The 21869-nt window shown below is 31.5% G+C and overlaps 1 protein-coding gene across 1 annotated transcript in view; it reads right to left on the bottom strand.

The window, feature by feature from the left end:
* The window catches only part of LIFR (LIF receptor subunit alpha), an 84043-nt gene that overhangs the window by 43664 nt on the left and 18510 nt on the right, over positions 1 to 21869 (bottom strand). Inside the window, exons 2-5 of the mRNA XM_031964308.1 lie at positions 15138 to 15292; positions 13681 to 13792; positions 10254 to 10393; positions 3079 to 3242 (exon numbers count right to left, since the gene is read on the bottom strand). Coding sequence (XP_031820168.1) covers positions 3079 to 3242; positions 10254 to 10393; positions 13681 to 13792; positions 15138 to 15270 — 549 coding nt within the window. The 5' untranslated portion in view covers positions 15271 to 15292. The remainder of the gene's footprint in view (positions 1 to 3078; positions 3243 to 10253; positions 10394 to 13680; positions 13793 to 15137; positions 15293 to 21869) is intronic.

The following is a 21869-nucleotide window of genomic DNA, read 5'->3' on the forward strand; positions in this document are numbered from 1 at the left end:
TTACCAATTGTGTGGTCTTTTCAAAATTCTTCCGGACCTCCTGTTTTCTCATCTGTAAAATGAAGGAGTCAGACTAAAAAGTCTCTGAGACTCCTTCCAGCTTTAGATCTAAGAGCTAAAATTTCCTCAACTAAAAGATGAAAAACTTATCAGATACATCTGAATGAGAACCTTTCCCTTACATAAAAGTTATGACTCACTTGAAGCATCTGCCTCAGGAAGTAATGTTAGCGATTGCAGTCCAGGCATTTATCTGATGCACTTGTTAGGAAGTAAAATTGATAAATTTGATAAAATTGAGTGTGCCAAATCTAAGGGCAGTGGCATTCAACAAAGCTGCTCCCTTCTTTGAATGCTACTTGGGCTGGTAATTTTAGCTTTTTAAAGACCACCAGGATTGTGGCCAATCTTCAACCAGTCAATTTTCTCTGAGAAATCCTTCACTGAGAACTTCTAAGGGATCCATATGCATCAAATATAGACAATTGCAAGTGAACTTTTCCCTTTTCACCTCAAAAACCCCTTGACATCATCACCTGCTTTCCCCCCTTTTATTTAGTTTCAACAATGAGATGGACAATCCCTTTACATGTTCTGTTAATCCTATACCTTTCCTACTCTAACAGATTGCACACATCATCATCCCCATTGTCTCTCTAATCTTCAATCTCTTTCTATCTACCGATTCTTTACCTACTACTGCCTTCAAACATGCTCGGGTCTATCCCACCCTTAATTTTTTTTTGGTAGATTCTACTAACTCTTTAAGTTCTCAGCCTGAATCTCTTTCCTCTTTTTCTTCTAGAAAAGCCCTCAAAATTAATGGCCTTCACTTTTTTCTCATTCACTTCTAAATCTTGGGCAGTCTGGCCTCTCACAGAAACTACTCTCTCTCCAAATTACCAATAAGCTCTTAATTGTCAAAACTGATTTTGTTTTTAATGTTTTCCTTCTTCATGACCTATTTGTTGTATCTAAAACCGATGACCTCTCTCTTCTTATGGGTACTTTTATTTGAGTTTTTGCAACAAATGATCTCTCTTGGTTTGTCTCCTATTTAACTTACCACGTTTTCTCAGTCTCCTCTGCTGGTTCATTATCCACATCATGCCCCTTGGTGAGTATTCCCCAGTGCTCTGTTCTAAGTCCTCTACTCTTTTTTCTTTCTTATACTTTCTCTCTTGGTGACCTCAACAATTCCGTGAGCTTAAGTATCTCCTTAATACAGAAGGCTCAGTTCTATTCTGGATACCCCAATATCTAGCCCCCGCTTCTCTCCTCAACTCCAATCCCACATTACCAATTGCCTACTGGACATTTTAAACTGGATGAACTGGAGATCAAATGATGTCCAAAACAACTTTACACACACACCTCTCTCTATATGTCCTTTGTTTACCATTTAAAATCTTTTACAATCTGGCCACATGTATCTTTCCTACCTGACTGGACATTATTTCTCCTCCCATACTTGATGACCTAGCAAAAGGTCACAATCAAAAATTCATCTCATTTTTGGTCATTCCTCAATCCTAGCGTATAACCTTCCTTAGTGAATTTCCTTCTTCCTTTATGATGTAACTCAATTGCCACACTGTACATAGTCCAAGTCTTTCCTCAGCTTTATCTCTCTCTATTACTAGGACCCATCATCCCTATCCCGTTTTTATTTTATATTTATTCTGTATATGATGGTATATGATCTATGTGATCATATACCATTGTAGACTCCTATATACCATCATGTAGAATCCCTTAATATAATTTCATTCTTTCTATTTTATCCCCCGCTCTTAGTTTTTAAATCCTTCACAACCCTAAAACTTATCTTTTCTATCCCTTTAAAACATGAATCTTTTCCTCATCTACCTACTCTCTTCCCTCTAAAATTATCTTGTATTTAGCTACTTTGTATTCATCCTATTATGTTTATGCTAAACTTATATTTCTCCCCTAATAGTAAAGATTATTTTATTCTTTGTATTTATGTTCCCTGTGTGTACTATCATGCCTGACATATAGTAAGAAATTAATAAATATTTAATTGGCTTGCCCTTTGTTTCTATGATTGAATAAATGAATTTATTGCCTGCATGCAAGCACATGTTTATGATACAGAATTCTTATTTTATACTATACATAAACATGTATGTATACATGCATAGAATAAAAGATATGTAACAAGCCTTCAAGAACCAAATCAAATGTTGTCCCTTCCAGGAGACATTCTTTAATTCTGCCATGTGAACTACTATCTTTGTTCTCTGAACATAGCACTTTATCTTTCTTTTATTAGAAATTCACATTTAACTTTCCATTGCAGCATTATCTCCTCCATCATACTATAATTTTTCATTCATTATTTTTTGGTCCTGTCAGTACAGTTACTTAATAACACATCCCCAAATGGAATGGAGCATATCTACAAATATTGACAGAATGAATGAGGGAGATGTATGTACATACACACATACACACACATATACCACAGATAATATAGCATAGCTGCTCAAACAGGAAATGATATGGTGAGAATGGATAAAATGATTATAACATATTAATTCTTCTATTAGCCATCTTTGAGTTCAATTATTAAATATGCAATATTAAATATACTGTAAAATTATTAATATAAATAACACTATTAAAAAAGAGTAAGAGACTAAAGAAAAAAATATTACTTGATATACAACTTCACAGTTTTTCATTACTACTGAAATAAAACAAAATGGAAAGAAGCTACCTGAAAATGAATCATGGGGAAATCATTCCAAAAAGATATAAAAATTGTAAAGTAAACCATGATATAACAGGACAAGGTTTTTTCCTTAATCACCAATTAAAACCAGAAGGGACTCCCTTCATTTGAAAAATTATTAAACTTAGATCAAGAAGGGTTAAGCTATTTATTTAAGGTCAAAGAATATGTATTATCTTAATAAGTTACTAAATCTATTTCCCAAATCTAAAAGTTCAGCAGCATAACAATGCCAAAAGAACCTCAATGTTATGAAAATCTAACTTCTCATATTACTTAGGAAGAAGAAGTTAATATTTTTAAGAAGGCAGGAAACTTACTACTGTGGCAACTTCCATTTTTTCTTTATATTGAACAATAATTTCCCAGATGACACTTGAGTGAGAGGGAAAAACAGAACCATTGTCATTCCACTTCAGGTACAATGTAGAGGTTGAAAAATCAGCTGTCAAATTAAAATCCTGTAATGTAGCTGGAACTAAAGCTTTTGAAAACAAAAACATAATAAATTACTAACTTGTTAAAACCATTAATTTCACAGTTAAAATATACTTATTCTTCTGATCACAGAAATGTAAAAGACCTAACATTTAAATAGAAAAATCTCACCAAAATTATATATGTACATACATGTAAATATATGTATTAAAATGTATATATATATATATATATATATATATATATATATGTGCATTTTATACACACACACACACACACCCCTCCTCCTAAATGTATTATGTTTGGGTATGGTTTTAAAACTTATGGTTTTAGACTGGACTTGTGATTTCATTTATGTAAGAGGTACCGAGAAGTTAATGATACATAAATAAAATCTGAACCCAGGTTTTCCTGGGGTTCCTGGGGAAAAACAACTCTTTTCCAAACTTTTTACCAGAATGCTAAGTTGAAAGACAGACACAGTTAGACACACATCCATGAAACTACAGATTTAAAAAAATAATTACACACATATGTGGTCAAAAGTACTCCCCAATTATAAACTAGTTACATTTCAGAAATTATTAGCAAATTGTGTGAAATTCTGTGCATTTTCCATAAAAAACAATATCCCAATATTGGATGAGACACCAGGTGAACTTATTAATAATACTATTATTTTAAATTCTGATTATTGGAAGCCATAGAATCACACTGTCCTAGAAGAAGAAAGCTTTCTCTTTTTGGTGATATACAAAATTTCAAAATAGTCTATTGGTCTCTTATTTTCCCTATTCACTGTCTATAACTTTTTACAGGCCTTGATAATGTAATCTAATCTTATTCATGATACTTTTATAATGCTAGTGTAAAATCACTAGATATATCTACCCTGCTCTTTCAAAATGCCTTATGCTTAAAAATATATACATTTTCTCTATATAATTATATGAAATTCTCAGGTACTGACTCAGCTAATCAAATCAGCTGCCACAGTATATTTCAATTACCTTAAGAGACAATTTGCTGAAATTGATTCAAGTTAATATATGAATTATAGATAAGGTCTTAACACATTTCTAGAGGTATGTTTTTCTAAAAGAGTATTGTTAAGTCTAATTGGTAGAATTTATATAGTGATTTATAATTTATAAAACACTTTGTTTTATATATTATTTCATTTGCTTAAGTAACATGAGAGAATGTATTTTTGAGGAAGCGAGCCTGTCTCAAAGTATATATCTGCTACCAGTTCTCAAAATTCCATGATTCTATGTTTAAATCTGCTGATTATCTTAGGGAAAGGTCACAATAAGTCACAATTTCTTACTGAAGAAAATAAAAGAAGAAGTATTTAAAAATATGAAAACTCAATTGTCAGAAAGATTTCACATATTCCAAGTAAATACAATAAAAATTCATTAATTCGAATTAACTAAGGACAATATCAGTTTCTTACTAGCAAATTATTTGAAGAATAATTTAAAAGAAACTGGAATAGATGATCTATTTTTAGGTAATTTTTAACTCTAATTTCCTATGCATGATTCTATTATTTTTCAGGATAGTAATGAAACTAGGTTTTATTACATTTAAGCAGAGGCCTTTTTTAGCAAATGAATAAAACTTATTTGTAAAAACATCTTATAAAACTGAGGGTCTTTAAAATACTTTGTTCAAATATTTAAAAATTTTGTACTATTCTTATGACCTAATTTTCATTAGATATGGATATCAAAATATAAGAAAGCTTCAGGCAAACTATTCAAATCAATCCCTTGATCAAGTACTTATAGAATGTTGACCATGTTCCTAGCACTGAACAATATTTCAGTTCCTGAAATATAAAAGTAGATCTATGAGCATAAGACATCTAGAATCTAGTAAAGATTATGAAGCACACATGAAACAATGAGAAAAAAGAAATACTAAGTGATTATTAGTTTCTAAATTCAACACAAGTTTAGCAAAAGAATAAATCAGTAAGTTTCATAAAAGCAATTAAACCTCAAAACAGATTTTAGATTTTTTAAAAAAAATCTTAGCTGTACTGAGGGAAAAAAAGACTCAAAAGATTAGGATTACTGTATGGAGTGAAGAAGAGGGTATTAAAAGGAAGAAACAGTAGAATTACTTAGCTCTTAGCTTGTTTCTATTCTTTTTGCCAAGGAGAATGGTGTTTTAATTTGAAATCACAGAACAAAATGGATGATCAGGGAGTTGATACTCAAGATAAATAGGAAGATAGAAAAGAATGTCTTAACTACTGAACTATATTCTTGTTTATTTTAAAACTGATAGACAAGACTACTCAGCCAACTACAAAAGATCTTAGAAAGATCATGGAGAATGGGAGTAATTCCACAAGATTAGAGAAGAACAATTGCTGAATGAAACTTGACTAGATAGAAGAACTGCATGGGGTCTGGAGTCTGTAGTAAATTGGAAGATTAGGAAGTCAGACTTTCATTTGAAAGTAAGAGAATAAGTTTGACAAATGTGGGAATAGTTATAAAGTTACTTCAACTTGTTCTCGAGTTACTATGAATAGGCATTTAAAAGTTGTATAAGTAGAATAAAAAAATCAAAGCTAAATGGAAATTGTATAGCTTACTTTCTCTTTCTCAGAAGAAGAAATTTGTGTCAAAGTTAAATGATATGTCATGGGTCACACAGCTAGTTAGTGGCAAGGACAGAACATTTTAGCCTATTGTTTAAGTCCTAACACAGTTTTCAGTCACTACATCACTCTTTCCAATACATTACTCCAAGATTTTGAATTTAAGGTTACTCAATAGTGAGTCAAAATATATTCCTAAGTAGGAAGTGGTATGATAAGATCACTTCAGAAATGTTATTTTGACATTAAAATGAAAGAGAATTTGGAGAAGAGTAAAGAATGATGGTAGGGAAATCAGAAAGATATTTAAATAATTCTGATTCTCTCTTCCACAATATAGTTCAAAGGAGATGTCAGCTTTTAGAATAAAAAAAAATTATTGATATTCCACTCTTTATATATTAAAGTAGGCTTTTAAAAAATTCTAAGGCTGGTCAACTAATTTATTTATTCAGTCTTCTAGCTTCTTACAAAATAACCTTAGGTTTTCTACCTGCTGCAAATTCTGCGGTTTATGTTTCAGTGAAGATGTGTATGAATATATAAGATGTCCAACCTAACTGAAACAAGGAAGGAAAGATTCTATGTATTTGACTTTGCTTTCAATATACTTATCTAATGTAATTAATTTTATTCTTTTAGATTATACATGTACATTAATTTTTTTACATATTTCTATATAAATCATGTTGGGAAAAGTTAGAGCAAAAGGTGAATACCATGAGAAAAAAACAGAAGAAAGAAAAAAGGTGAAAGTAATAGACTTACATTATTAATCAGAGAAATGCAAATTAAGACAACTCTGAGATACCATTACACACCTGTCAGATTGGCTAGAATGAAAGGGAAAGATAATGTGGGAATGTTGGAAAACTGGGACACTGATACGTTGTTGGTGAAATTGTGAATACATCCAGCCATTCTGGAGAAGGATTTGGAACTATGCTAAAAAAGTATTAAACTGTGCATACCCTTTGATCCAGCAGTGTTACTACTAGGCTTATATCCCAAAGAGATTTTAAAGAAGGGAAAGGGACCTGTATGTGCAAGAATGTTTAGCCCTCTTTGTAGTGGCCAGAAACTGGAAACTGAGTGGATGCCCATCAACTGGAGAATGGCTGAATAAATTGTGGTATATGAATGTTATGGAATATTATTGTTCTGTAAGAAATGACCAGCAGGATGATTTCAGAAAGGCCTGGAGAGACTTACATGAACTGATGCTGAGTGAAATGAGCAGGACCAGGAGAACATTATTATATACTTTAACAACAATACTATATGATGATCAATTCTGAGGATGTGGCCCTCTTCAACAATGAGATGATCCAAATCAGTTCCAACAGAGCAGTAATGAATTGAACCAGCTACATCCAGTGAAAGAACTCTGGGAGATTACTATGAACCACTATATAGAATTCCCAATCCCTCTATTTTTGTCTGCCTGCATTTTTTATTTCCTTCACAGGCTAATTGTACACTATTTCAAAGTCCAATTCTTTTTGTATAGCAAAATAACTATGGACATGTATACATATATTGTATTTAACTTGCACTTTAATGTAATTTAACATGTATTGGTCAACCTGCCATCTGGGGAAAGGAGTCCAAGGAAGGGGGGGGGGGGGGTTTGGAACAAAAGGTTTTGCAATTGTCAATGCTGAAAAATTACCCATGCATATATCTTATAAATAAAAATCTATAATAATAAAAAATAGAATTTGAAAAAAAAAGTAATATACTTAGATCCATATTCGGTCTCCAAAGTTCTCTCTCTACACACAGATGGCATTTTCCATCTAAAGATTATTGGAATTGCTTTGGATCAATGAATTACTGAGAATCAAATCTACCATAGTTAATTATCACACAATCTTGTTGTGACTGTATACAAAGTTTTCCTGGTTCTGCTTGCTTCATATTCAGCATCAGTTAATGTAAATCTTTCCAAGCTTTTCTAAAATCAGTCTGTTTATCATTTTTAATAATATTGTAATTTGTAATGATATTCCATTACTTTAATATAACCTATTCAGTCACTGCCCAATTGATGGGCATCTATCCACTCATTTTCCAATTCTTTACCATCTCAAAAAGAGCTGCTACAAACATTTTTGCATGTGTAGGGTCTTTTCCTTCTTTTATGATTTTTTTTTGGGATACAGACTCAGTAGTGATACTGCTGGATCAAAGGGTATGCATAATTCTAAATTGCTCTCCAGAATGGTGGGATCACTTCACAATTCTCACAACAATGCATTAGTCTGGCAGTTTTCTCATATCCCCTCCAACATTTATCATCTTTTCCTGTCATCTAACCCAATCTGATAGGTAGACAATGTAAATATCTTTATTTATCAAATATCTTTTTTCAACCAAGAATTTCTTTAATATTTGAAAATATATAAAAGGCATGCTATGTACTCAAGTTAACTATGAGATTATGTAAAATATGAAAAGTCAAAAGAGAGACCTGGTTAAATGTTAAAAGAATCTTAAAGGTAAATGAAGAATCACTTAGCTTTGAGAAAGGAATAATTAAGAAAAGAAAAAAGTTGTTTGGCCTTGAAGGATTAAAAAAAATTTTCAATGGATGAAGAACACAAGTACTAGTGACTGACCTATACAAATGAATGGATATTTTACCACAAAAATGAAATATATTGGGAGCTTCCGCAGTACCAATTTAAAAAATTCAACAGTTTCTACAACTGCATGCCATCTTTGTGCTTCTTTATATCTGGAACAAGAATTTAAGATCTTAGGTTTAGAGCTAGAAGGGACCTCAAAGACATTGGATCCAATCCCTTCATTTCACTGATGAGGAAACTGAAGCCTAGAGAGGGAACATGACTTGCCCAAAGTCACAAAGGTAATAAGAGCTCAGGTTCATTATGCTGAACCATTTTGTAACTTTCAGATGAAGTGGGAATTTGATCAAAGTTCTGCCGGAGTGTTAAAACAAATTCAGTTTAAACCAGGTGCTCATATACTCAAGGATTCTTCACCTTTTTTGGTGTAATGGACACAGGGATCAGCTAGGTAGTAGAATGGACAGAGTTCTAGGCTTGGAGTCAGAAGGACCTGAGTTCAAAGATCACCTCAGACACATACTAGTTTAGAAATCAAATGGCAATTACTATGCATTATTCTATGAAAAGGTAAAGCAAATATATGCTGCTCATCAAATCATATATCATGATTGCATTACTATATCAAGGGCATTCACAGGATCACAGATTTGGAAAGGTTATCTAGTTCCCTTATTTTATAGATGAGAATGAGTTCAAAGTGGCAAAGGTGAGATTTGAAAAAGTCTTCTAAATCCAATTTTCTGCTCATTGAATCATAAAATTGAATCATAAAATTCATTTGAAATATTATATAAATTCAGAATTTAAAAGGTATATTGATAAATTAGAGGAAGATATAATAAGACCAGTGAGATACTCCACATGAAATTTTTTTCTTAAATTGGGGATGTTTAATCTAGAAGAAAAGAAGATAATATAATCTCGATTACCAAATATTTATTCCTTGCTGCTGAGATACATAAAAAAATCAATATTAAACAGACAAGTGAAAATTTTTGAAAATCACAGAAGAAAACAGAAAGAGGTCTAAAGGTAACACAGACAAGTGGAAGAGCTCTGGAACTAACCTGCTAAATTTAAAACATACTATTTTTTAAAAAAGCTATATACAGAGAAATTCATGGAATCACATGCAATACTCTGATTTCTTTCATACAGAGATGCCCACATTTGTCATTGTCTATCATGTTTGGAATTACTAAATAAAAACCAAAAAAAGCAAAATTTTCTTTTAAAAAAAGCAATTAATATTAAGAATTCAGAGAAATACAAACTAAACCAAACAGAATTGCACAAAGCAGAACTAAGAGAATATAACCAGCAAAAAGTAACATCAAGACATCAAAACAAAGCAATGAAATGACCAATCTTATCTCTAGAGGCATGATAATAAAATAAAATTGATGATGAAATAGCTAATGAGTTGCTACTTCAAGGTATTATTGTATTTACCTCTACCATCATACCATTCTATCCCTACTGACTAAATTTCAAGTTTCAACCTGCTGTGGGATGGAACACCAAATAAGTCAACTTTATTACAACTGTGTCTTAAATAAAAATGAATGACTTCTAAGCTCTACTAGAAACAAAATGCATGAAATTTAGAATTCAGATTTTTTTTACATCTATTTTAACTATCTGCCTCATTGATTTCTTAGTGATTCTATGGTATTTTGAAGAATAGTTTGGATTATGAGAATGGACTTCTAGATGAATCAAATATTACTGTAGTACCATAAATGACCTTTTTCTATCATCTAAAAAAGCAAAAGATATGAATATCCCACTAAAAATATCACCTAGATTTTAAGGTGAATTTTTCTTTAGAAGGAATACTTACAAACATTTCTTTCATTTAGGATAAATTTAATAACAGAATTCCCAGAAACATGAATCGAATTTATTTTTATCTCATGATCAGCAAAGGTAAGAGCTGGAATCTCAAAATGTGTTTTTTCTGTCCGAATACAGGGATAAGAACTGCAATAGAAAAAAGATCATTTGAAAAGAAAAGAATCAACAACAAAATTTTCAGAGAGAATGAATAACATTAAAAATGTTTTCAGGAACTTTTTGTATACAAAGAAACAAGGAAGTTGGGAGTTCTAGGCCTAATATTTCTAGTATTATTATTTTTAAGTCCCTTAATTATTAGTCATAATGTCTATTCTTCAACAAAGGAAAAAAATAGAGCCAAGCTTTTGATATCAAGGAAGAACTTACATTACAGAGATATGTAGTTGGTTTTATCTAAGGTCTACTGCAGCGATTTAATGTTCATTAAATGAATATAATTTACCTAATATAAAGGCCTAACTTAAATGTAGCACTGTATGGAACATTTATATATAAGAACTGAAAGGAAGGAATTTTGGTTTGTGGATGGTTTTAATACAAAATTAACTGTATTCATGCATACTAATATTTTTTCTATAATTTCTCATAATAAAGGACATGTCATTTTTCCAGTATTTTAACTTTTCAACATATGGATAAATGAATGCATTAACAGATTTTATCTGCATAATCATGCTAATTAGCATTCACCACAAGTCTGGACCTCAAAACATTATCCAGCAGACTGAAAACAGACACCCAGAAGTCCACTGAACTCCAGTTCAGGATGACTTGGAGAATGAAGACATTAGATTCAAGTTTTATTGATTAAACAAACTATGCTAGAATCAATAAACTCTTACAATGTTTAACTCTGTAGTTAAAGGACTACAACTCCATATGGTAACAACTTTAAGAATTTTAAGCATGGACAGAAGCAGCTACACCCAAAGAAAGAACACAGGGAAACTGTTTGCATTTTTATTTTTCTTCCCGGATTATTTTTACCTTCTGAATCCAATTCTCCCTGTGCAACAAGAGAACTGTTCGATTCTGCACACACATATTGTATCTAGGATATACTGTGATATATTTAACATGTATAAGACTGCTTGCCATCTGGGGGAGGAGGTGGAGGGAGGGAAGGGAAAATCAGAACAGAAGTGAGTGCAAGGGATAATGTTGTAAAAAAAAATTACCGTGGCATGGGTTCTGTCAATAAAAAGTTATAATTATTAAAAAAAAAGAGAGAGAATTTTAAGCTGATGGCACAGTGGATAGAGCACCAGCCCCTGAAGTCAGGAGAATCCTGAGTTCAAATCTCACCTCAGAACTTAACACCTCCTACCTATGTGACCCTGGGCAAGTGACTTAACCTCAATGGCCTCAGCAAAAAAAAAAAAAAAAAAAAAAAAAAAAGCTGTATATTACACCAAGTAGACTTAGATTATTAAACTACTGTAAAAGGAAGAAAAAACAATATTCAAACATACCAATTATGTAAATCAATCAACAAATATCTACTAAGTGTCAACTACACGGCAGATACTATACTAGGTGCTTAGGGATTTAGAAAGACAGCAACAAAACATTTCCTGTACTCATGAAACTTATATGGAAGACAAAATCTATATAATGGATTACAGATATACAAAATAAGATTTGGAGAGCAGAGATGGCACTCCAAGGGTAAAGAACAGCAAATCAGCAAGTTTAGTTGAATCAAAGAATGCATGAAAGAGAAGAATTATGTTAAGGATAGAAAGGGAGGCTGGAACCTGGAGTACCCCAGGAGTCTTGAAAAGTAACTATATACCACATGACCTCAGAGCCATGTTTAACATTCCATCCTGGTCATCTTGTTTTCTGTTGTGCTTCTGTGTCCTTTCCAACCTCCCAAACTAACAAGCTAGAAGCATCATCAAATAAATACTGATACTGCAAGACCTCAATGACTCCACTCACCATCCTACTGGCTTCTTAAGCTCAATTATTTCTTGGTTTAACCCCAAGAGAATATATACTTCTTGAGGACAGGAAAGCTAATTTTTGTATTCATATTCTCAGGGCTTAGTATGGACTTTGGCAAACACTTAAGACTTTTAAATTCATTACTAATTATAAGATCACGATTAACATGATACCTTCTTAACCTTAGTTGCTCCATCTGTAAATTGGAAGGTTTTATACTTAAATTTACTTTATAGTTACTCTGAAAAACTATGCTCTTCATAAGCCAGAAACTGTTAAATAAATATCATTATAAATATTGTTATATCCTCCTGAGGATAGCAGCAGCTTCCTTCCTCATAGCAGAAATTGAGGTAACTATGAATCATTTTCTATCAATTCCCAAACATAAACTAGGAATTCCCTCTAATTTTGCTGTATTGGTGTCAGATTTCGAGGTATTGGTTGACTTCTACTATTTGCCATTTCTGAGAACGAAGTATTCCATAGAAATGAATTTTCCAGATTACATAAATGCACTTCTTTAGGTGCCAATTTTTTAAGGACTTTGATAATCTCAAGTTATTATTGAACACAGTTATTCTAGCATTGAATCTGGACTTGAAGGATTTCAGTCTCAGCTGAGCCCAGTTATATATTGCCTATATAACACTTTCTTATTTGTAAAATGGAGGTAACTTTAAATCCTATAGTTCAAGTTTAATTTTTTTCTAAATGATTCACATTTTAACTATATAGAAGTAAAAAGGTAAATATCACTGCTTAATACTCCATTAAATTATTCTGGAAGCTATCTTAATTTCTTTTTACTCTACAATAGCTTTACTTCTTCAAACTGAACTTGAGATCCAAATTTCACACAAAATCATCAGCAATAAATGGAAATTTGAAAGAAAGCAGCTTCAGAGGCCTTAAAAATAACCTGACAATTTGATGAATTCTAATTTGGGAATAGAAAATATGAGCTGACAAAGTAAAGTTTGTTCCTGTGCGTGGCTCTAGGGGGCACAATACCGCATAATGAAAACCTGATTAAGAGGATTTGGTTGAATTTAGCACTCTTAGCTAGGCACAAATGGAAAAAGTTTTAGAAAACAAAGTGTCTGGTTAACAATTAAGCCTGGAGTCCAAAATTAACCTTTCTCAGTAAAAGAGGAAATAATAAAGAAAAAAGGTATCTTCTTTCAAAACAAAAAAAGTTACTCTCTAAAGAAGAGGAACATAATTCTAGGGGAGATATTTTCACCAAAATTCATTGACAGAAAAGACCTTATCTTCTTTAAAAATGAATCAAAAAGAAAAACTTCATCAAAACGTATTTAAACATCAGTGGAAAAGGTATTCATCCAATTATATTACACAGTAAAACAAATAAATATTTTCTACTTTTTTCCACAAAATTAAAAATTTTTAAGTTTCCTAAAATTTTCATCTAAATTTTAAGAAAATTAGAAACATACCTGTTTATAACACAAATTTCATAAGTACCATGGTTTATTGTAGGCAAGGCTTCCCAGGAACAGTCCCATACCTTTAAGTTATGGGTTATACAATTTAAATCATGAGGAACTCCTAATAAACAAAAGTAATTAGACACAATTATTACTTCAATGCACAATAATAAAAGGGTAGCATATATATTTCAGCTATATTGTATGAAAGGAATATGTCACACATATGCTTGGTAAAATATCATTTCCATGATAAAGAGTGCCTTCTGCTTTCTTTTATTATTCCATCTCCTCTACTTGCTTTCTAGGTAAGGAATAGGATATAGCTAAAAAGCTAAAAGTTTGTGAAAGGTCAAGTGAGTCAATGGTGTATCTTAAGGAAAAGGACTTCTATCAACGCTTTTTTATAATGTCAAAGAGCAAGGATAATGGGAGTTAGATTCAATACCTAGAATGTTAAATACCTTAAGTTGAAAGTAGAGCTGCATTTTCTTTAAGTTTACAAAATGCTTTGCCAGAAAAATAAATGGAAAACAACAAATGTGTTGTAATTATCTATAGGCAATTAACTGCTACTAATAGCAAATCACAGTTTTGAGGATTCAATATGTAAAAATGGTAATAAAATGCATTATAGTCAGAACATGAGAACATCAATTACCCCAAAAAATATTAATAGCAGTATAAGAAGTTTCCTTTTCCTATGCTCTCTGTATAAATATAGATATTCCCATGACCAAAGATTTGATTTCTTTTCTACATGGGGATTAAGTAGATTTTCATTGTGAGAACAAATTATAGATCAATATACAAAAAAAAATTAATAGAAGGTTACTTAATCACTTATCTTTAAGATGACATTTAATAAACTATCAAAATATTACAAAATTAATATGGGAGCTGTGAAATTAAAATGCTATTTATAAATATAGGGATCAAAACATCTATACTAGAGATATTCAAATTAAATGTTCTTCACATTTCAAGGATCGATGATTTTGCAATGTGGCTTCACTGATGAAGACAGGAACTCCTCTAACTTAATAGTCTTTCAGAGTAGAGTGCCTATGATGGAAAAATTCATCACCTGTTTGGCTATGTGACACTAAAGAATTAGCTATATATCTTCTTCACCAGGACCACACTCAAAAGCCTTTCAATTTGTGGGACTTGCCAGAACATGTGCTAACCTTTCTGCTGCTATAAATGTTAAGAATCCATGGTCATAATGTACTAAAATATAACTTTAGTAAATGATCTTAAAATTATATATTATTTTTTAAAATGTAGGGCAGATGGGGATGAGAAAGATGAAAAGACAGAGAAAATTTAAAAATATTTTTTTAAATTTTTGCTTAATTGAACTATTAGATAATTGATAACTAAAATGCTCAATAACAATACAGGTTATTTCTGAATAAACAGAATAGAATTGGATTTTAATTAGTTTCTTAATTCATACTTACCTCTACTCTGTCCATGCGCTTGGTTCACTAAATATAAAAAAATAATCGATGACAACCATTGGAACTTTGAACTACTCATTCTTTTATTTCCCCCTGTTTTTGATAACAGTCTTGAATAAAAATAAGCTTCCATTTTCGACACACATCAGTCAAACCTAAAATTCATAAGAAAACATTTATTTTAAAACTGCATGCCCTGTAATAGAAATATTGTCAGGAAGATCTATAAAAAGAATTATTATTAAATATAAGAACACGAAGATATACCAATAATATATTATTTTAAAAATCAGAAGCTATCAAGGTAATTCCCCAATTCAAAATAGTAATCATTCTACATGTAACCAATCTATGATTCTAGCTTGATTCTGGCATATAGTATACAGAACTAATCTCAAATTATTATGAAATAATGTATACTAAAACCAATAATCACTTAACTGTTAATCATTAGTAATACAAACACAATTTATATTTGCATTTCATAGTTTTAGTACAAATACTTCCTACTACTGGCAATTAGAGAAAAAGGGAAAAAATCATTAAGTTTATTAAAGAGAAATAAATGCTAACTGTAAATAACAAACAAATAAAACAAATATCCATAAATATAATTTGAGTACCAAAGCCCAAATGTAGGTGAAATATAAATGAGGTGCTTATCTACAACTTGAACTTATTTTTAGAAATATTGTTGGGGAAAGGATACTATTATATTTTTAATAGTTCTATGACCCTGACAAAGAATGTTAAGACAAAACTCAAATATTAAGTTGAGTAATGAAATAATTCCAAAAGTTATTTACGCAAATAAATCACTAAAGAAAAAAAAATTAAGAGATACTTTAGTAATCTATTATAAATGTTGTTCCCATTTATAGAAAGCAAACAATACCATCATCAAAAAAACTACTTAAAATACACATCATAAATTCACAACAAAATCCAATTGAAAATAAGACTTTGTTTTTACCTGAAATGTCATTTGATAACATTAGGTATAGGCATTAAACTCATTTTAAAATGTTTTCCTTCAAGAATTAATCATTACTTAAAGTGAAAGATTGTAATATAAAATGACAATTCTTCCACATTAGTATAACTCCTACATTGACATGTCTTTATTGACAATGAGGCCTTTATAAACTAGAACTAGAAGTAAGGACTGATGACATCAATTATAACACTCTTCAAAAGAAGAATATATTCTGCAGGATATCCCAAGTCTCTTGATTATTTTTCTGAATAATCAAAGATCCAGCTACTGAACTACTGAAAGAGGAGGAAAAACTTCCCCTAAATAAACAAAAGCTAATTATTATAATTCTTCACACAGGAAAAATCAAGTAGATGTGATAATTAGTTAGATAAATAAATTTAGTTAGTGATATTTAGAACCAGAACATTGAGCTGGTTCATTAATACATATACTAAGAGAGTTATTACAGAGGAAAATGACCGGGGCCCAAAACTAAATCAAAGAGAAGAGATTTTCAAATGAGGAAGATTTCATCTTCTAGGATTTCATGCTATATTTTATAAATTGTAGATATCCAATTAAAGAACTATTCAGATCTTTAAAAAAAAAGATATTCAGCTACATTAAATTCAAAAAATATATAATATTTAAAAATCGACATTTTTAAACTAAAATTGATAATTACAATATCCTCTTTTAATGACTATAAATAAGATGGTAACTAGCATGCTACTTCATATACAAATCATATCATTAAAATATTTCAGGAGAGAGAAAAGAATTTTCTCTCTATTGCAATAAACACAATTCACTTATAAAAAGTTCTTTACTTTTTGTGTGAGCAGCAGTTTTTAATCTCAGTTGTTAAGCAATATGGGTGAGAGCAGTGAACAAGCACCAAAAGTAACATAGGATGACAGCCCTAGGATCTTAGAAATCTCCTCTCCACATCCCTTTCACTTCCCAGGTGAGATAACTGAAGGTCAAGAAAGTTAATGGTTTATGTAAGGTCACATAAGTAATATGCATCAGAGAAACCCAGATCCTCTAATGGTAGAACTAGTGATCTTTCCTTGGACTTGGGAAAAGCAAGCAATAGACTCAGGAATCTCATTGGAGGGCAGTAATAAAGATCAAGGTACAAGAAAAAATCAGATTTAAATCTGGAAAACCCATAATGATAACCTAATTCAATCTAATTATCTAATCTAATCCACAGTTTTACAAATGAGGAAACTGAGATCCTAAAAGATTAAATGATTTGTCCAAATTCATATAGGTAGAATGATAGGGCTGGAATTGAAACCCAGGTCCTGTGATTCTAAATCCAGCACACATGTGCTGGATTGCCTCACATGTGGAAATAAATATCCCCAAATTATCAGCATTCATATTATTCTTAGTAATGAAAATAAAGAAGGGATAAGGAAATTACTTTAAACATATCTAAAAACTATATAATATCTAAGAGTTTACTATGAAGTGCTTAGCACAATGCGTGGCACATGGTAGATATTTAACAAACATCTACTGATTGCCGACACCACAAAATTTATATAAATAAAGCTACAAAATGTTCTTTACAGAAATAAAAAGAAACAAATTGGAGAACTACCTATTATATAAGGCTAAACCAAATGGCTTCTGAGAGATCTTTGGTGAGAGATCTGTGATTGTCATATACACAGTAAATTCTAGATAAATAATGTGAATCAAATAATAAATACAAATAAAATAGAAACCTTGGTTTATAAAAATAAGGCATTACTATCATTAGATATAACCCTATGCTTTTATAGAGGCAACTTTTCTATTATTTAAAACTTTAAAATTAATTATTTTTAATATTGTGTCTCTTCAATGCATATCTTAAAACAAAGTGCTTTGGACGACTTTTTCATTCCTTCATTTTTTTGACAAAAAATCTTCCCATCACTTCTGGAGCAGCCCAAAGAATATTTTTTCAAAACTATACTGCTGAGCATCATGCAAAATTCTTAAAATGGGGATATCAACAACTTCAGATATGTTTTATAGATTTTTGAAAATTAATTATGAAACATACTATAGTATAAATAAATATTGAAGTTTAAAAAAAACTAAACATAATTATTTTATTTATAAAACTGGTACTTTGGGACTACGGTAACAGCCTCCTACTTGGCCCTCCTTGCCTCCAATCTTTCTCTCCCTCTTCCAGTAGCTGCCAAAGGAATTTCCTAAAGCTTGGGTTTGACCATGTAACACAATAAAGTGAAGAAGACCTTCAATTACTTCTAGAAATGAGTATAAACTCCTCTATTTGACATGTTAAACCTTTCACAACTTGGCTCCAAGTTACCTTCCCAGCCTTATGGTATATTACTTTACTTCACAAATTCTTAACTCCAATCAAACTAGCCTTCCTACTATTCCTTAACATACAACATTCTGTCTCCTCTTACACAGTATGAGCCATCCCCCATTCCTGGATATACTTCATCCTTTGTTTAAAATCTCTAGTTCCCTTTCAAGTTTAGCTCCACTCTCACCAAGGCCTTTCCTAATCTTTCCTGCATCCCTAGCACTCAGCAGTGCTTGATACACAGTGCTTAATAAATACTTGTTAACTGATTGATTGATTGGTAAAAGGAGGGACAGATTTAGGGAGAACATGTTAACTATAACTGGTTTTTGAGAAACTAATATGTTCTAGACATTTACAGGAAATGAGAATGGATCTGTTGTAGTCCAGGAGAAAAGGACATCAGAACAAAGATCTTAAAAAGTCTAGACAAGCATGGCTAGAGGGGAAAAAATCCATACTAGAAAATAGTAAACAATAAGTTCAGCAAAGTAGTTTCTAGTCAGCTATCCTGAAGCAGTATAAACTTATAACAACCTACAGTATCTTACAACCTTAAACCTTACTGGAGTTGGGCTACATATAAATTAGACTTATCTGTATAGGGATGATGTTTAAACTTACAGGACCTTAAAAGATCTCCAAGAAAGGAACTATACAGAAAGAAAAGAAGAAGAACCTTCAATTGCACTTGTAGTTGGGAGGCAAAATATGTATCAGAAAAGGATTCTGCATATTCTTATTTGTGTATGTTGTGTCCTTCTGGTAAAATATAAATTCCTTGAGTCAGAAATGGTTTGGTTTTGTCTTTATGTATCTAGCATCTATAACTATCCCTGGTACATAAAAGGAAAATTGATAAGAATATCATTTTCAAGGGGTAGCTAGGTGGTACAGTGGATAGAACACAATCTCTGAAGTGTAGGATATGAGTGCAAATCCTGCATCAGACACTTGTTACTTATTAGCAGTGTGATTGTGTGATCCTAGACAAGTCACTTAATCCCATTGGCTCACCAAAAGAAAAAAAAAACAGAATGTTTAGGAAAACATTTTAAAGAATAAACCACCCAAATCATAATAGCAAAACTGTAAATTTTAAAAAGATAATCAAAATGATTTTTTAACTTTTGAAATTTCCTATCACTTATATTAAAGTTGTTCTGAATATGATGATGTATGTTCATTTTGTATAATCAAGATGTACTATAGCATATTTCTATATATTTTCTAGGACTTTTATTTTTTTTAAAAAATTTGGCCATGTAGGAAATGTCCCCCTAATCAAAAGAAACAAATTTTAGTCTCAGCTCTTTCACAAACTAGCACTAGATAACTCTGGACAAATCAGTTACTAAAGTCTCTGGGCCTCATACTGATCTTGACAAATGGAGTAACTTTCAAGGATTTTTTTTAACAGTATACATATTTGCAAGCAATTGATACATATATTTTGATGATGCTTGGTCATACATAGCTACAGTCAAGGTTAAAACACATGAATTTAAAGATGAAATGAATGAGAATTTATGTTTCAATAAGTTCAGATATTCATTCTCCATTCCTTATACTTGTTACAAAATGTTTCACAATCTCTTTTACTGTCTTCCAACAGCTTTAAATGATCAGGTCTACATATCAGTGGGCAGTAGAGAATTTGTGTCGGAGAACATAAATAACACAGAATTACATAACTTTGATAGTTGGAAGTAATTTCAGAAACAAGCTAATTCAAATCCATAAATAAAAAAAAACAATCCATAATAATAATGCTAATAATGATGGCAGCTAGCATTCACATGGTGCTGTAAGATTTACAAAGCACTTGACAAATATTATTTTATTTGACCCTCATAGTCACCCTGGATGATCTATAATATTATTATCCCCATTTTAAAGATGAGGAAACTAAGGAAAACAGGCTAAATTTCTTGCCCAGGACCACACAGCTACTAAGTGTTAGTTGCAGGATCCAAACTCAAGTCCAGGGATTTTATACTGTCTACTTGCCTCATTCAGCCTTTGCTCAAAGACTTCCAGTAAAGAAGAGCCCCTTATTTGTTCTATCTTCTGAGGAAGTCTATCTACTTAAAAAGAACTCTGAGAAATCTAAATCTTTCTTCTTGCCACTTCACTCACTGCTCTTGGTTCTGCCTTATGTAGCCAGACAGAACAAGTCTAAGCCATCTACTATGGACAAGCCTCCAAATCCTTGATAACAGTTATGTGTTCATGTCTTGAACTACTCCCTACTGCCTGCACTTTGAGTCCTGTGTGTGGAACAACCAGCAATGGAAGATGATGCCATGCTTTTACATTGATAATTTGTCTGGTATCATAGAGTCCTATAGGATTGGATTCTCTATGTTGATCAACTATTTCTGTCCTCATCCTATAAAGAGAGAGAATGTTTTTTTCTGTAAATAATCCACCAGAATTTCCTTCTTTTCTCAAGGGGTTCAGTTTTCAGAGTTTCCATTTCAGCCCACTAGAAACTTTAATATCCTGTATTTGTTGATGTCCCCTTGAACTTAAAAGTTATCAGCTTCAATTCTTAAACCACTTTAAATGAAAATCTAGGCAGCTAAGTTACACAAAGCATAAGATCTGAATGTGGAGTCAGGAAGACCTCAGCTTAAACCCTACTCAGACACTTAGCAATGTGACAAAAAAAAGTCACTTTAATTTCACTCAGCCTCAATTTCCTAATCAGTAAAACAAGGAAAATAACAGCATTAACTCAGAGTAATTCTGAGGATCAAATAAGATAAATATAATGCACTCTGCAAACGTAAAAGCATTTAAATGCTAACAATTGTTATAATTTTCATTATTATGTTTATTATTTTTAATCAGAATACTCAAAAAGCTGATCACATCTAACTGCTCACTATCACTCCTAACTGCAACCTCCATGATCTTAAACTAAATTTTTTCTCTTTGATTTTGTACAACTTTCTATCCTTTCATCTTCCATAATGCGTAATTGCTAATAAATCTATTTTGCACTTTTACCATGTCTTCAAGCCTTCTATTCCCTTCTGTTTTACCAGTCTATTACTCCTATTCTGGCATCTCAGTTCAGTGTTGACTTTATGACTAAATAGTCAGTTCAATTATATACTATCCTATATCCTGTAACACTGAATCTACTGTCCCCTTTACCATTCAAACTTTGCTAACTTCCAATCCGGTTACCCCAAACATGTACCTTTTCCACTTTTACTTCTGCTTGCTTCTGAAAAAAGTCATATTACTATGCCAACTGGGTCAATTATAAATTAATTTGATATAATCTCAACTGTACCCTATAATACATCATTCTTTTATTCTTCCCTGGTAGATCATACCAAATTCTTCAGAAGATATTCTAAAGGTCTTCAAGGTCCAATATCACTACCTTTTTCCT

Source organism: Sarcophilus harrisii, chromosome 1, assembly GCF_902635505.1.
Source record: "Sarcophilus harrisii chromosome 1, mSarHar1.11, whole genome shotgun sequence".
Classification (NCBI taxonomy): domain Eukaryota; kingdom Metazoa; phylum Chordata; class Mammalia; order Dasyuromorphia; family Dasyuridae; genus Sarcophilus; species Sarcophilus harrisii.